Raw genomic sequence first — 17,755 nt, 5'->3', positions numbered from 1 at the left:
GTCATCGTTTTCAATTTACATATTTTTTATATATATGTTTATATTATACTCAATCTTTATGCTATCTCCCTTCTATTAGTTATTATAGTGTTTTTAAACTTTCATAGTTTTATACACTTGCATAGTTATAGGGAATGCTTTTTTAGATCGCGACATATGCCTGATGGCTTGACCAGTTAATTTCAATTCGTGGACTTGGTTGTATCCAGCAGTTTAATTACGTATACATGTTAGTATTAAGGCCTCAGACGTGGTTTAGTTCTAGGATTTGTTGTACCTAGTTAAATTCCAAGATTTTTCTTATGCTTTGAATTTTCCTAACTTAGTTCATATTCGAAATTACTTTGAAAATTCGAGCCTTAAAAATCCACTAGATTTCCAAATTCTAAGTTGCTAAATTTTTTAAATTTGCAGAATGTTTCGAAGACTATACTAGGGGTTATATGCCCCAAGTGGCCAAAATCTATAAATATTCTAGATGGCTTTAACACATGTACTTAAACAAGATTAAAAAATAAAGAAACATTTGTGGATGCCAAAAATCCACCAAGAAAAAAATCCCCAGTAAATGGTTAAAATACGCACTTAGTCACATTATCAGGCTCAGACCTGTAAGTCTTGTGAAATCGGGAGATTATCCCAAGGGAAGCATCACCTTGTGGGCTGTGAAGTATGGCCTTGCTAGGCTAGGAGGCCAAGCTACGGGTCACAAGGGGACAGGCGCATCAAGGGCCTCACGCCATGCACCCCCCGACCACGCACAAGGGTCTCACTATGCGAGGCTGCCCTTCCCCCGCATGCGAGGCTACCCTTCCCCCGCATGCGCCTGCCAAGGCCACAAGGGTCCCACTATGCCAGGCTGTCCTTCCCCCGCATGCGAGGCTACCCTTCCCCCGCATGCGCTTGCCAAGGCCACAAGGGTCTCGCTATGCGAGGCTGCCCTTCCCCCGCATGCGCCTGCCAAGGCCACAAGGGTCCCACTATGCGAGGCTGCCCTTCCCCCGCATGCGAGGCTACCCTTCCCCCGCATGCGCTTGCCAAGGCCACAAAGGTCTCCCTATTTGAGGTAGCCCTTCCCCCGCATGCGAGGCTACCCTTCCCCCCGCATGCGCCTGCCAAGGTCACAAGGGTCCCACTATGCGAGGCTGCCCTTTCCCCGCATGCGAGGCTACCCTTCCCCCGCATGCGCCTGCCAAGGCCACAAGGGTCTCACTATGCGAGGCTGCCCTTCCCCCGCATGCGAGGCTACCCTTCCCCCGCATGCGCCTGCCAAGGCCACAAGGGTCCCACTATGCGAGGCTGCCCTTCCCCCGCATGCGAGGCTACCCTTCCCCCGCATGCGCCTGCCAAGGCCACAAGGGTCTAACTATGCGAGGCTGCCCTTCCCCCGCATGCGAGGCTACCCTTCCCCTGCATGCGCCTGCCAAGGCCACAAGGGTCTCACTATGCGAGGTTGCCCTCACCCGCGCGCCTCGCGACCCAGATGCGCGCCAATGCCTCGCACAGCAAGACACACCTCACCACGCTCGTGTGCGTCTCGCGAGGTATGACCACACTAAGGAGCCTCGTACCACCATCGTCTTGTGGCTCTCATGCAACCCCATCACGCCTTGTGAGACCCATGTCCAAGCCTCGTGAATGCCCGGGTCATACATGGGTACTCACTTAGGCACCAAGGGTATTGCCTTGTGAGACCCATCCCCAAGCCTCGTACATGCCTATTTCCAGGCCTCCTACTTGGAGGTAAGGACGGGATAAAAGAAGTATGGATCGACACTTACTAAAATATAAAGAAACCTAGAGAAGATATTTAGGTAAAGGGGACCACTAGGGATGAGATAAATGTACAAGCATGGGATGTACAACCCTGAAAAAGGTCAAAGGCATGACTCTGACATCTGTGTCCTACAAGTAGTGGAGGTACAGATTTGTATAGAGAGTGGAAGCACTACATGCATACCTCTGACTATGTACCAGGCCGACACCATAACCTTCTGCTCCACCACGACCTGTGCCACTACCCTAACAATGTACCTCTGTACAATCTTGTCCCCTGGGACCACAATGTATGGGGAGCCATTAGAGCTCCAGTATAAATAGGTCATCACCCCTCTAGAAAAGGGGTTGGAAAATTGATTGTATGCTAAGGCTGTTAAGTAATATACAATTTCGACTCCATTGCAGTTCTACACATTTACTCTTTCAAGTTTTCTCCATCTTCTTCTGAGATACATTTGGCAATATAGTCTTAGTTTTCTAACCTTATATCGTTGACGAGATTTCACCGTCAACAACATTCTATTACTTTGTTTAAACTATATAACAACCTTTTATTGATTAAAAGATAAATAAAAATATATGGTCTTTATCATCAAGCGTTACAAAAATGATAACAAAAACTGAATCCAACAAATAAACCCTATTACTGATAGTACTTTTTAGATGTAAGGCATTCCAAGTTTATGGAACTGCCTTTCCATTAGACCGAGCTAGTCTGAAGGTACCCTCTCAAAATCTCCACAATCTGATATGGTCCTTCCCAGTTCAGTTGTAAAACACCATCCTTAGGGTCTTTGTTGGCTAAGAACACCCTTTTAAGCATTAAATCTCCCAGTTCGAGTCTTCGCTACTTGAACTTTGAGTTAAAGTAACGTGTCACCCATTGCTGATAATGGGCAAGTTGTATCTATGATTCTTCTCTCCGTTCTTCGATTAGATCCAGTGATGTATTAAGCAAATCACGATTCCACTCCAGGGCAAATGTTGTTTTCCTTTGTGACATTACCAAGGTCTCAACTAGGAGCATAATTTCACTTTCGTAGGTTAGTGAGAAGGGAGATGCCTAGTAGAGGTACGATGAGAAGTTTACACAGGCCTAACACTACACCAAACACCCATTACCATAACACATAATTATAATAGAATTTAAAAAGAGTTATTGTAAGGGAAAAAAATTTCAGGCGGCAACTTAAAATAAGGTACCGCCAAATGATTTAACTTTTTTTGACTTAACATTTTTCAACCCGTGTACCCATTTCCCCTATACCCATTTCCTCAATCATTCTTCGGTCTTCCCCTTCCTGGTCTCTCGGTCCCTTCAATCTTCAATCGTTCTTCGTCTTTCCGTTCCTGGTCCGTTCATGGTCTATCTCTCTCGGTTTCCCGTAGACCTATCCTCTCGGTCGGGAAATGAGAAAATAAGCAGAAATTTTTAATATTTCACTAACTCTCTATTCCCCAATTTCTATTTCTATCATTTACCACACAAAGACAACCCTAATCATTCTCTCTTCTGTCTTTTCCCCATGGATGGCTTGTTCTATCCTCTGTATCGTTTCCCACTGATGGTACACAGATAGTCATAGCCATTCTTCTTTTCTTTCACTAATTTTTTTTGCTCCAGTGCCTCCTCTTGGCCATGGCTAGGGCTACCATAAAGGTTTATTTCTTCATAATGGAGAGGGGTTAGTCCTTTTCAAAATCTCTGTTCCAGAAGTTTCTTCATCGCCAGCAAAGATTTTAAGGTCACTATATCATCTTCCTCTTCTCTAATTTTTATGTCTATTATTATTATTATTATTATTATTATTTGTGGCTTCCAAATGGCAATTTCCACGATTATCCTTGAGGTTCGTAAATTTGGGATTGCAAACCAGAAATTGGACATTAATAGCCTTCTGTTTAATATATAAAAAAATCATTTTGGGTCCTTTGAAGGACTAAATGGGATTAGAATTTTTTTGTGCCTATCGCTACCAGGTATCCATTTGTTCCTGTACTTTCTTTTAAATCTATTATGTATATATATATACATATATAAGCAACAATTAATAATTAGCAAGTGTTCTATGTATATGTCTATCTTTATGATGGAATATCTTAAGTGCTTAGATTGATAGTGTTAAATAGCTTTACGTTATTCTGCTGGTAATTATATGGGGTCTAGAGCCTAGACCACTTGCATCCATAAAAAAAATTATTAAAAAAATTGCTGGGTCAATATATCAATGATGAAATTTTGTTTTTAATGTAAAAATTATTTCTATTTCTAGGGTGGTGATTTATGGCTTGTTTGGATATTCAGATGGATGTAAAGAATCAATATTATGCAACTATATGGGTGCTCAAGATATGCATTTTCGAGAAAATGAGGTTTGTTTTCTAAATATCTAATTTCTCTCTTAGAGAATTATTTTGCTATAGGACCTAATTGTTTTGGGCATATAAAATAATATCAATAATGCTCTTTTCCCCTAGTATATAAATGTATATATGTATAAATATATATTTATATATAAAAGAAAGTTTAATTGAGTTCAACTATATCAATGAGAATTTTGTTGCTGTCGATGGGAATGTTTGAAAAAATGTGGCTTGCAAATGATAGCAATTATGGAGAGTTTAGACGGTTTACAACTTGGAAACAAAGGGACCAAATTGTTGACTTTTAATTGCCATATGAGATTTTTGGGGCTATGCAACAAAAGTGAGTACTATTCTGTTATGCCTTCATTCAATTTCTAGATGCGTAAATACAAACTTAATCCAATATGTTGAAGAAGTAATTTCTTTGGGCTCTTACTATAAAATTTGACTGTGAGATTGGATTTTTAGCTGACTATTGCTCATTTTAGATTGAAACTTTTTGAAATTAAAGATTAAGTTTTATGTAACAATGCTCATGGATTAAGAAAATAAAAAAAACTTCACTCCATATGTTTGGTAAAATGCCTTAGAAACATAATATAGTGTATAGATGTTTTATATAGACTATTCCATAGAGAATATAATATAGCTATGTTTGATCATAGATAAATCAATATAGTCATAGCTTAACATTTCCTTGGTAATGTTACACTTTAATTCAAAAGTTCAAACTTTTTTTCATTCTTTCTATTATGTATACTTTATATAGTTTTCTTCATGGCTGTACAATTTGGAACTCATTTATATACTGTCATGGTTTTCTATCATATTGAGTTGTTAAGAAACTGAACTGAGTACTTATTAAGCTCAATTTTGTCAGTTTACAGCATTGTGAATATCTTGGTTTTTTTTGTATACCTACAGTGTGTGAACATGCTTATTCTTTGGCTCAAAATATGGATCCTGACAGTGAAGGAAGAGGAGTTCTACAATTTAAAACTGGATTGATGTCTTTCATTAAGGTGTGTGCTTAGTTTGAAATGGATAAACTTGACTTCCAGATTTTTAGTCTGTTTTTTTTTGCATTCTATACACTTCGACAATAATATTATATTTGCCATATATTTACTTTTTCTTGTTTCCAAAATTTTAGCAAAAACTTGCAAAAAAAGGAGGGAGGAGTTATAGATAGAAGCCAAGACATTGCTCTTTTGCACGATTTCTACAAACTCTATCGAGAGCGGAATGACGTGGAAATGTTACGAGAAGAAGAGTTGAATTTAAGGGAGACTGGGGTTTTCAGTGGAGACTTGGGCAAGTAAGTATTTCACCCATTTGAACTCAAATAGATGACACTTTTATTTATTTGCTTTTGTTCTGTTTATGCTAATACTGTAGTTTTATTTTCTAATCTACCTATAAGGAGAAAAACATAATTATGTGAATGTGACTTTCAATTTTCTCCTTTTGTTTATTTTTGTCCCTTGGTTTATTATTAATTTGAAAACCTTCCTTTAACTATTAGGAAAAGTTTGATTTGTATATTCCTCTGTTTTTTTGGCCAGCCCTTTATCTTTGGTGTTAAAGGTATTTTCTCAGTTTTTCTTTCATGGCCATCATATTGATCTATTTATTGATTACTTTTTCCAGGTTGGAGAGAAAGACAGTTAAGAGGAAAAGAGTTTTTGCTACTTTAAAAGTTCTAGGCACAGTCCTTCAGCAGCTGACTGAGGAAATTCCTGATGAGGTTGGTTGTATGACTTTGTGATCAGTCGTAATGATTTACTATCACTATTTTTTAACATCCAAAATCTTGTGAAGCATTAATGTTGAGCCCCTAAAAAAAATTCATGTGAAGAATTAGTGACTAAATATTTGGAAAAAAATTGCATGATATGTATCTACAAAGGAGGGATATGTTTCTGCTTGAGCTTCTTCATTGAAAGTTGAAACTAACATAAATGGGACACATTCTATTTAATCTTGCATCTCTCAATTGGTTTGTTTTATGCAGCTGAGACGTGTGATGGAAACTGATGCAGCTATGACGGATGACTTAATTGCTTATAATATTATTCCACTTGATGCTCCTAGCCCAACAAATCGTATTGGGTTTTTCCCCGAGGTAATTCATTTAATAGTTTATGTTTCAAGTCCAAAATTTTGTTGTTTGTACCACCTTTTGGAATAAAAAATTTATGAATAGAACAAGAAATTTATGAACAGGTTCAAGCAGCAATCTCAGTGTTAAAGTATAGGGGACTGCCAAAATTGCCCGAGGATTTTCCCATCCCTGCTACAAGAAAAGCTGATGTTCTTGATTTTCTGCACTACATTTTTGGATTTCAGGTTTGTACGTCTAGATCAAGTGGTATATTGGATTTGGATTTAGTGTATTTTCTTTTATTTGTGCTATAAGTTGCATGTGGTTGCTATGAGTTTCAGGCAGGTAGTTCAGACACTGTTATATTTTTTCCTCTGAAAAATTTATTGTTTAGTTGTTCTTGCTTTATTTATATGGCGAGGAAATGTCCGAATCCTTCTATATGTTTTTCACATTGATGAACATTGATATATGCAATCATACACGTTCTGATATATATGCTTAAACATTCTGATTGTGTTATTTTTCTTCATAAGAACCTCGTCATTTGTTAAAAATATTGTACTTTAGGGGAAATGAGTTGATTCTTATTTCTCTTTTGAAACAAAAATTGCTTGTATTAATATGATCAATGAATGCAAGGGGTGTGGAATAGTCCATCATTATCACAGAGTTTATTCTTGTTTTGCCTTTGTTTCTTCCAATGATTGTCCATTTTAAGATTCTCATGAAGTGAGTAGGTGGGAAAAATTGCTTGGCTCATAAATTTTGGATTATGGTATTTGTCTTTATATCATAATACAGGACTAAATGTTTTGTTGTTTGCGAACTCTAAAATCATACTCATTATTGTGAGAGACAAATGCTTCTTAATCCTAATGTTTGAAGTTTGTTGTGCAGAAAGACAATGTTTCTAATCAGCGCAAACATATTGTTCACCTTCTTGCCAATGATAATACAGTTTGTTGTAGTACTTGCTTTTACTCGTTTTCTTTCTCTTCCCCATTTTTTTGGGATGTTCTTGCTTCCCGTAATAAAATTTGATCTTTCATCTTTTATATTCTTCTGAAAATTGTTAGCACTTAAATTTTTATATGCTCATAGTATAGTATACATCAAAGGAAAGGCTTTAGGCCCTGACTTACATTTTCTGTTGCTAGTTTGCATACTGAGCTAATTAGTAGGAGACACAATCTTAAGTAGAGCTACCTTAGTTTCTTTTATTTTTGTTAGTCTATGCAATATGATCTAGTGTGGCACCACAATTTTTACTATAAGGGAAAGAAAATCAATATAATATGTGATGTGGGAGAGTTGAATTGATAACTTTGTCCATGTTGTTTTTTGTTGAAGTAGTTTTTATGGATGCTAATAGTTCTGTTAATACGTTATTCAGTTTTGGCCTCTTCTCTTTATGGTAAGCCTATTTAGTTTTTCCCCTTTTCTTACTATTTGTATTACTGTTATGAAAATCTCTACAAATTAAACAAGGTATTTCATAACAGTACACAACTTTTTAGAAAAGTTTCTCTTTACACTGTCTATAATTTTTATGTAACGATTTTTTTTGTTTAACACCTTATTGTTTCTCTGATATTTCTTTGTTGTAAAATTTAAAATTTGATGGATTAATCTCTTCAAACAAAAAGAATTATATATATATATAAATTATGATGAGTTAAAATTAGATTCTCTAAGTTGGAATTAAGTGTTTTATGTATATAATAGATTAAGAAAATGAATATTAAATTTTTTTATTAAGCATTAAGTACCTTTAGTATATAATATATATATAAAATTGATGTTTATAAATATATATTTATTGTTGTGAATCTAAAAAAGATGGTATCACCTCTGTTTTGAACAAATTGTGATATTTGGATGCTTTATTTCTCTTGTTTGCGACTGTTTTTCTACAGGGGTTCTATTTATATTGAGTATTTTTTGGTCTTCTTTTTAGTCAATATTATATGGGTTAGTTTTAATTTGTTGGTTGTTTCATTGCATTGACTATCAGATGAAGTCCATGGCTGGCACCCAAGCTTAGCCTTGGCCCCAGAAGTTGAAGAAGAAAGCTTAGAACTTTTTGTTCATTTCAAGTAAGTAAATAAGCTTCTTTTCCTTTAGAACTCAAATTTTGTATATAATATAGATTTAGCATTTGCCTATGTTTTTGTCTTAGTTCTGAGTTTTCTGTTTTTGGATGATGATAGAAAATTGGCTGAGAATTCTGAACTTTGCATTTGCTATAGAACTCACTTTTTGTATATATATTTATATATTGGCTGAGATTTCTGAACATTCCATTTACTTTTGGTTCGAGTCATAGATCTATGATAAATAAAGTTATAAAGGGCCATCGATTGTAAGAACAAATCTGAGTTTATAACCATTTCTTATATATAGATGATTATATATCTAGGGAGGTCAGGTGTTAATTAGTTTTCCAGTACATAAATGCAGGACTTGATTCTTCTTCTAGTAGTGTGGGTAATATTACCTTAGATGTCTTATCAGCTGCCAAGAAGAGTCGATTCCCAGACCTCAGAGGTTTTTGCCACTCTTTTTTACTTCCTACTTTCACTATTATACCTTTTGTTTCAAGATTTAAGTAGCTTTTCCCTGAATTCTCTTGCTGCAAACACTATATTCATTATGCTTAAATACTTGATTTTTAGCTTTTGCATTTCATTTTATGGCTTGTTTCTTAAATTTAATATTCTTAAATTTTGTGTTTGAGTTCGGCTAGTGGCCCAAGATAATTTGGGCCAAGTGTCCACTGTGTACTATTCTCAGCGAGCTCGCTGTGTACTATGTTATGAAAAGTTGAACCAAGATCATTAAACAACACTAACCATGACTATCAAAAATAAACATTATTTAAGTAAGCACATTAATATTTTGGATGGCTTTTGTATTTCTTTAATACTATTCTGGTTCCTCTTACTTTTTCGATTAAGTTGATTTGTATTGTCTAAAGTTATTGCTTGTTTTATTGAATTAGTCTTAGATGTGTACACTTAAATATAGAGCTCACCACAGATTAAGTAGATCTTATTTGAATATACGACCTTATGAAATATTTTTTAGATTTAATGGTTAATTGGCCTTGTTAAAGCTCTGTTATATGCTGTTGCATGTTGGTGGGTAATTAACTTATATGGGTTTAGAAGCTATTTGCACTACATATTGGAGCTTACTGACTTTATTTTGCTCACAGAGATGACTCTCTAGTCACTGAAGTGGAGCCTTATATTCCTTTTAATTTCAACCCAGTAGGAATGCAGCATGTTCTTACCACTAATTATCTGTTGGCCGTCCCCAGCATTCTTGCTTTACAGATGACGTTATAGTCACTGGGGTCTTAACTACAAGGTGGTCGCCTGACTTAAAAGATGTTCGCTGCGACCTTGATCCTGTGTTGATTGCTAATCATGTGAGGTAAATGTAACAGCTCTGTTTGAAAGAAGAAACATTTTTCATTGTTGAGATGGTTGTTGTTCCATTGGAGTCATACATGGTACTAAAGAGAGGTAGTTCTTTTAATTTCATAAACTCTGCTTAGCCTTGGTGAACCTTGATCCCATCTTTCTTATGATGCATGGGATTTCACTTATGCAGCTAGTTGATGTTTCGAAGGGATAGAAAATGATTTGGTGGTAACTCTTTTAAGGGATGCTAAAGTAGTATCAGATAGATTGAAATAACTACCGATACTGAAAAGAGGCTCAAAACTTGTTACAAACTTACAAATATATTTCTATATTAAAATAATGCGAATAGGTTTTTGGAAAAAACCATAAAGTAGAAAATAGTTTTGTATTTCAACTTATCTAAGTATCAAAATTGGTTAGAAATTTTTCTCTCTTTCTTTCTTTTTTTTGGAGTGAAGCTTTGGTTACTATATGCACTTGACATACTTTTTATACACATATTTAGGAGAACAAATGAGCTGAAATCGGATATTACTATTGTCTTATAATTTATTGTTTGGTTTCTTTGTTTGCTTTGGTGTAGTTGTGAATCTATTATTTTGTATGTGGTGTCCTTTCTTGGATATAATTTCCATAACATTTTTCTAGAAGTAATTTGTGATGCTAGATAATAACAATAAAATATTTCTTTGTTTATTTTGCAGATATGACAAGTGAATTATAAAAGGATACTTAAGACTCCTTGAAAGTAGTAACTTTGTTAATTTCTTTGTGTTGAAAGTAGTAACTTTTAGACTCTTTGAATACTTAAAGAATATTTTGCTATTGATGACAGTGTTGAATGTTTTAAACTAAATTATGGATTGTTGATTTAATGTAGAATGTTCTTACTTTTTGTTATTTGAAAATCAAGTTCATTTGATGATGCTAGTATATATTAGAAAATTAATTTTAATTATATAAAAAAAATTAAAATATAATAGAATAAATTAGTGTAATATAAATAAAATATATAATGAGAATTTAAATATATCTAAATATAACAATAATACAAAAATTGAGTTATAATATATATTACAATAACACTTTTTATGTAAAGAATTATGTTATGCAAACTTCATTATATAACACAAATAATGTGTTATACTAAAGTGTAGTATAACACAAAAAATGTGTTATACTAAAGTATAGTATAACACAAAAAATGTGTTATAGTAAAGTGTAGTATAACACAAAAAAAGTGTTATACTAAAGTGTAGTATAACACAAAAAAAGTGTTATACTAAAGTGTAGTATAACACAAAAAAAGTGTTATAGTATCGACTATAAATAACATAATTTAACACTTATCTATATATTAAAATAACACAGAAATTGTGTTATCGTTGACAGTACAATAACACATCTATATAACACTGATAAAGTGTTATGTAAAGTACCCTGACCTACGATAACATAGTCTATCTTAACACATCAGAAAGTGTTATCGTAGGTTTTGATAACACATTTTTGGTGTTATTAAAAGCATTTTTTCTTGTAGTGTAAAGCACTTGTTGGAGCTATTCTGGCCATAGTCGTATAGCATCCTCTAGTCACTTTTTTAGACTCTCCTTGTCACTTTTGTTCACTCCTTGACTTGTCCATTAGCCTGGGGATATGCCACTGAGGAGAAACTTTTGGTGATGTCGTATAGTTTCCCAAAAAATTGTGAACAGATCGTTATCGAATTGAGTTCTGTTATCAGACATGTTCTTCTTTGGAAGTCCAAAATCACATATTAATTTTTTTTACCACAAAGTTCAGTACTCTCTTCAAGGTTATATTCGTCAGTGGTTCAACTTCAACCCACTTTGTAAAGTAGTCGATCGCGACCACCGCATAGAAAACTCCTCCTTTTTCAGTAGGCAGTGAACTGATTAGGTCAATCCCGCAAAAGAAAAATGGCCACGGTGAGGAGATCATAGAGAACTCCATGGGTGCAGATTGCGTAATTGTGGCAAAGTGCTAGAACTTGTCGCATTTTTGGACATATGATGTCGAGTCCTTCAGTGTAGGCCAAAATTAACCCTCCCTCAACACTTTCAAAGCCAAGCTTTGCCCCCCATTGTGGTCTCCACAGAATCCTTCATGGATATCCATAAGGATATCTTGCGCTTCCTTGAGCAAAAAATACCTTATAAGAGGCATGGAATGAGCTCGTCTGTAAAAAATACCTTATTGAGGTTGGAGAAGTTGATGTAGGTCCTCCACTTTCTGTTTGGTTTTGGAACTAGGACGGGGTTTGCTATCAACGTCGGATATTTTGCCTCCCTCATGAATTCACATTTTAAGAGTCGAACTACCTCTTCCTCCAAGGCTTCTCCTCTTTCCTTCCCCAATTGCTTTTTTTTCTAGTGCTTTGCAGGTACACTCTTGTCCAAATTCAGTGTGTGCATGATGACACTCGGACTGATTCCTACCAAATCAATGTGTGACCAGGCGAAGACATCAAAAATTTTCCTTAGACACTCGATCAGATCTTTTTTATGTTTTGCATTGAGGTTCTTACAAATCTTGACAACTTTATAAGTTGTTTTTGGATCGAGGATTACTTATTCTAGCTCCTCTAAAGCCTGACGCTCAAATCTATCTTCACCTACCACCTAAGGTTCTTACACCTCTTCAAAATCTATTTCTTCTGGCTAGGCGACCTCATTTACTGCCACCTGAGGTTCTTACACCTCTTCAAAATCTATCATTGTTTGAGGCTCCTCATTTTCTTCAATTACCACCATGGATTGCTACCCAGGTTATGATTTTCCCTTCATGGAAATGCTATAGCATTCCCCGATAGTGAGTTGGTCCCCCCTTACATTTCATATCCCCGAGGGCGAGGGGAACTTCATGGCCAGTTGGCAAATAGAGGCTACGGCTTCAAACGTCATTAATGTCGGTCTTTCCAAAATTGCGTTACAAGCACCTAAGTAACAACTCGTACTTCATCTCCAATAGTTACAAAGAGCTGGATTGTCCAAATAGATGTTGTTCTTTCTCCTGAGAATCTTGAAAGAGTTGTGGAGGTCGCCTTCAGATCGGCTAGTAACAATCCCGTCTTTTCTAGAGTAGATCTGAATATGACATTTACTATTCTCCCATTATCGATCCACATTCTTCTAACTCTCCAGTTGACGAGTTGAATGGTTCTTACAAGAGGATCATTATGAGGGAATTGGACATGACTAGTGTCCTCTTATGTCAAAATGATAGGTTTGTCCATTCGTTGTTGCTTTGATAGCCGCTATTCAAGGGTGAATATTGGACCCTCATGAGTTTTTAGCTCTTAAATGTATCTTTTCTAAGCCTCGTTGCTTATGCCCACCAAGTAGCCGCGTCTCTTCCTTCGATAGAAGGAGGGATGATTTGATTTTCAGAAGCTGGGACAGTTGGTGGTAGATTAGTTTTATTAGGAATGTCAAAATGACCAGGTAGAGCAGTGCAGGTTGTAGCTCTGATCAGATGGGGCGACTTTGATCCAGATTAAGCAGGTCAAAAAGCAGAGGGGTGCTGCCCCGATCCAATCTGATACTGATTATTGCGGGGCGGGCGGTAGCTCTTTTGTTTTTTTTATAGAATGCTTTTTTTAAAATACCTTAAACCTGAAACGCAGTGTCACACGTTCTCTCTCTCTTTCTCGTGGGTTCTCTCTCATGGATTCTCTCTCTTACCAGGGTTTTTCTTATTTGGGGCTTTATCATTTTCTTTTATTTTTTGTAATCTTCCTTGCCATGAAAACTCAGATTTGGTAAAAATCCAAACACCGTACGGCTATTGTTTAGATTGTTTTTATTTTTCTCTTTTTTATATATATGTTGTTTCTCTTTGTTATTTTTATTTTGTATATATATTTATTTACGTTTTGTTCTGTTTATAATATTTATTAAATGAAATGGTCATCATAAGGATATGATGATATGCGTATGCATCGTTTAATGCATTGTCTTCTTTTCATTATTAAATAAAACTATCTATTTTATATAGATTTTTTTTTTGTCAGAACAATTCTTTCTAGAATTGACTATAGCTTTCTTTTCATTAGAGAACAAGCCTTTGGTTGATTTTCATTTGAAATCTATAAGGAAGAATCAAATTTTATTTTTCATTGTGAAAACATTTTCTAGAAGAGCTTGTAGGTTTTATTTTCATGTTATTTTCCATTATAGTTTTTTAAATGATTTTATTTTCTATAATTTAATTTTTTGTTAATATTTTATAAAATTCAGACGAGTTTGAATATCTTACATATTCATCCATAGTGAGTAGTAGGTTTTGAGATTTTTGTGTGCTACGGTGATAACAGAAGAATGAGAACTTGTGTGTCTTAGTGAAGTAGCATCTGATAAATTTGTGAGTTGTGGTGACATAAAGTTGAAAACTTGTGTGTTGTTTGATTGTTTTAATTGATATTGACGTATGGTTAGATCAATAAAATAGGAGATATGTTGCTTGATTTTTTATATATCTAGTTATCATTTTTTGAATATTTTGCATGCATCATTATTTTGATATATTTTATAATGTGGATGTAATGTAGGTTAAATCAAACTATAAGCATGTCTTACGATGATGTTACCGGGTCTAATTTTGTTGGTGATATTGATTTTGTTATTTCAATAATTACACAAGAAGTGCAATCTCTTGATAATAGAAGTGATGGAAATGAGAGTATAGGTATTGTTGTGATAATATTCAATCAAATATGTGCAAGTGTACACAGTCACAAGACAAGTAATAAAGTGATAAGTATACAAGATCGTCTCCACAAGGATTTCAAATTAAAACTAAATGCGCCAATTAATTACCAAACAATTACACAAGAGTAACCAAATTAAATTGTTTTAATTTTTGTAAGCTAACACTACTTGGAATCAATTAAAAATGCTAAAAAATAAAATGCAATGCTATTATAAAAGTGAGATAAAATCGATTGGTTAAAACAGGCTTGAATTATTAAATCCTGCTATGTCAATTGGCATGTAAGTTTTTGCTGCAACAAAATCTCAGTAAACTACCCAGAGTAACAAGAATTCAAAACAAGTTCATGAAACTTTTCCAAGACCCATGATATTATTTCTTCCACTTAATTTAACATATTCCTATGCCAATCAAGTTAAAGAACCCAAAATGAAGCATCAATTTACCTAAGGCAAATAATACATTCCTATGTTATTCACAATCTAACAAGATTATCCACTAGTGTAATTCAAATCTATTCATTATATTCAAATTTTCCAGCACATATAACTCAATATCTTATAATTGGTGATCAAGCAATAACAAGAAATCAGCATTAAGCACAATTCAATGAACAATGGGTAAATTACTAAAATTAAGTGCTAGAAATTTAGAATTTAGACATAAAATTCATCAACAATTCAACCCACAAAATATTAGTTCAAGGCTAATTTAAAGAGCGTAAATCCACTTTCAATTCTGCCCATGAGTATCAAAATTCACACATCAAAAGAGGAAATACAAATCTAGAGAGAGAGAGAGAGAGTAAGAACAAAATTTCTTCAATGGAGATGTAAGATTCCTCTTCTTTTCTCTTCTTGGACTTCTTGTACTTCTCCTACCTCCTTTCTCTCTGTCCTTCCAACTCTCTCCAATCTCTCAAAAAAAAATGGCTCCCAAAAAATTCCGTAATGGAGGCTGTCTTTTTCTCCTCTTTCGCTAGGGTACCAAACTCTCTTTTCTCTCTTGCCAAATATGTCATTCAAGCACTCCACGTGAGCCCCTCCTTTTTTCTCTAGAATCTTCCTTCTAAAATGTCACTAACATTCTGATTTCCTGCCACCTCACCACCCTTTGACATATCAATTAATGAAGTGACACTTGTTTTTCCCTTATATGCTGACTTTTTCTCTTTGATTCCTGCTGAAAATGCTCTAGAAAAGCCTTTTTTGCTCCAGCAAACCTAATATTTCAGCACACAATAAACAAATAAGAGCCTTTTAACTTTTCATTATTTTCTTTGGAAAATTTTATACCTAAATTCCTTAATTTCTACCTTCATCTCTAAAACACCAAAAATTTCACAAGAACACAAAAAAGAAAAGAATGAACTAAACATAACAAATAACACATACATCACTCAATCTAATTCTAAAATTATAAGCTCAAAAGTATGAAAAATGATTCTTTATTCAAGAGTTATCAGGTATAAAAAGAAATAAAATATTTGTTGCACGGGATTATTTTACATTGTAAAAGATTAATGGTAAAATAAAAGGATTTTGCAATCACTGTGGGAGGAAATTAGTGGGAGAGATTTGTAAGGGGACTAAACACTTCTTCACATGGAAAGATATCCAGCAAGACAGGAACAACTTGCAAAGAATCCTAATGCAGGCCCCTCAACTACCTTCAATCTTGATCCTGAACTAGGAAGAAAAAAGTTCATCGGAATGATCATTATACATGAGTACCCTTTGTCGATGGTAAATCATAGTGGATTTATAGACTATTCAAATACTATTTCACCTATGTTTCAAATAGTGTCAAGGAATAAAATTAAGTCTAGCATCTTGAAAATATATAAGACAGAGAAGGAAAAGTGTAGAGAAATTTTGGAGAAAAATAAAAGTAGAATAGCATTAACCACAGTTATGTGCCAATCATCAAAATATGGGATATATGGCTGTGACATCTTACTTTATTGATGACTCTTGGAAGTTGCAGTCATATTATAAGCTTTAGATATGTGTCGTGCCCACATGATGCTCCAACACATACAAACACTCTATGTTCTTGCATGTTTGAATGGAATATTGAACAGAAGATTAGTACACTTACTATAGATAATTGAACTACGAATAATGCAATGATTCCACTTTAGAAGGAACAATTTGATTCTAAGTGTTTCCTTTGTGCGCATATTTTGAATATAATTGGTAGGGATGAATTGTCTGTTATTGGTGACAGCATTGATAAGATTCGAGATAGTGTTGGCTATTGGTCGGGCACACCAAAAAGGTATGAAAAATTTGAGGACACTGCTCATCTTCTCAAAGTGACATATACTAAAAAGTTGTCACTTGATTGTGTGACAAGGTTGAATTCAACGTGCTTGATGCTCAAAAAAATTTTATTGTACAAGATAATGTAATAATGATCAAAGCTATGTGATCCAAAGTATAAATGTCTTCCATCAGAAAATTATTGAATTAGAGCTCAGGCATTATGTGACAAGTTGGAAGTGTTTTATGAGGAGACATAGTTATTTTCTGGAACTAAGCATTCTACAGCTAAGTTTTTTTCCCAAAGATATGTCAAATAAAGATTAAAATTGAAGAATGGATTATATCAGATTTGTTGTTTATTAAGAACATGGAAACTCAAATAATGTCTAAGTTTCAAAAGTATTGGGAAGAGATTCATGGACTTATGATTGTTGCAGTTGTTTTGGATCCAAGGTCAAATTTAAGTTGATCTAGTATTTTTTTTCTAAGCTTTATGGAAATGATCTATATGAGATTGAAATTAAGAAGGCCCGTAAGCTTTGTTATGATCTACTAGATGAGTATAAGTCTAAATATCCTAATTTGAGTGAAATAAGTCAACAAATGGATGATGCATCAACATATTTTCAACACAGGATGATCTATCTAACTATGATACATATGTTAGAGTTGCATCTGGTATAAAAAGTATGAAGTCAGAGTTAGAAGCCTATTTTGATGAGAAAGTGTTACCCATGACTGATCAATTCTTTGATATATGCAATTATTTGATGGTAAAAGTGTTACGACCCAAATTTTCTAATAAGGCTTAGGGCCTTGATTAGTGTGCCTGGAGGGCAATAAGTGAATTACGATTATAATATGTGAATTTATGTCAATATGTGATAGAGATGCATGTTTAGTTGAATTAAATATGCATGTGGGCCCCGTTTGGATATTAGGGGTGTGTTTGTAATTTTAGCCCGTTGAGGGTACAAATGAAATATGCTTGTGATATATTTATGTAGCACGATCTGAGACTGTCCTAGGGAGCCGTTAGCCAGGAAGTCACAACGGGGTTGAATATCTGACTC

General features: G+C 34.6%; 1 protein-coding gene across 5 annotated transcripts; it reads left to right on the top strand.

The window, feature by feature from the left end:
* The first annotated feature begins 3,039 nt into the window (after positions 1 to 3,039).
* LOC133830787 (callose synthase 9-like) lies at positions 3,040 to 10,584 on the top strand. Of its 5 annotated transcripts, XR_009892220.1 has the most exons (9): positions 3,625 to 4,152; positions 5,300 to 5,464; positions 5,797 to 5,893; positions 6,161 to 6,271; positions 6,373 to 6,495; positions 8,268 to 8,349; positions 8,714 to 8,800; positions 9,471 to 9,691; positions 10,389 to 10,584. XR_009892220.1 is itself a non-coding variant. In XM_062260864.1 (7 exons), the coding sequence occupies exons 2-7, from the start codon at positions 4,085 to 4,087 to the stop codon at positions 7,292 to 7,294; spliced, it is 708 nt and encodes a 235-aa protein (XP_062116848.1). In that variant the 5' UTR covers positions 3,040 to 3,524; the 3' UTR covers positions 7,295 to 7,306. The 5 variants fall into 5 exon arrangements, 3 of the variants coding, with proteins under 3 accessions (XP_062116848.1, XP_062116847.1, XP_062116849.1); XR_009892221.1 differs by lacking the exon at positions 8,714 to 8,800; XM_062260864.1 differs by lacking the exons at positions 8,268 to 8,349; positions 8,714 to 8,800; positions 9,471 to 9,691; positions 10,389 to 10,584 and adding exons at positions 3,040 to 3,524; positions 7,151 to 7,306 and having other exon boundaries at positions 4,085 to 4,152.
* Positions 10,585 to 17,755: the final 7,171 nt, after the last annotated feature.

The sequence above is a fragment of the Humulus lupulus genome, chromosome 4 (assembly GCF_963169125.1).
Source record: "Humulus lupulus chromosome 4, drHumLupu1.1, whole genome shotgun sequence".
NCBI lineage: Eukaryota > Viridiplantae > Streptophyta > Magnoliopsida > Rosales > Cannabaceae > Humulus > Humulus lupulus.
The sequence above is the reverse complement of the archived record's forward strand: the minus strand, read 5'-3'. Positions and strand labels throughout refer to the sequence as shown.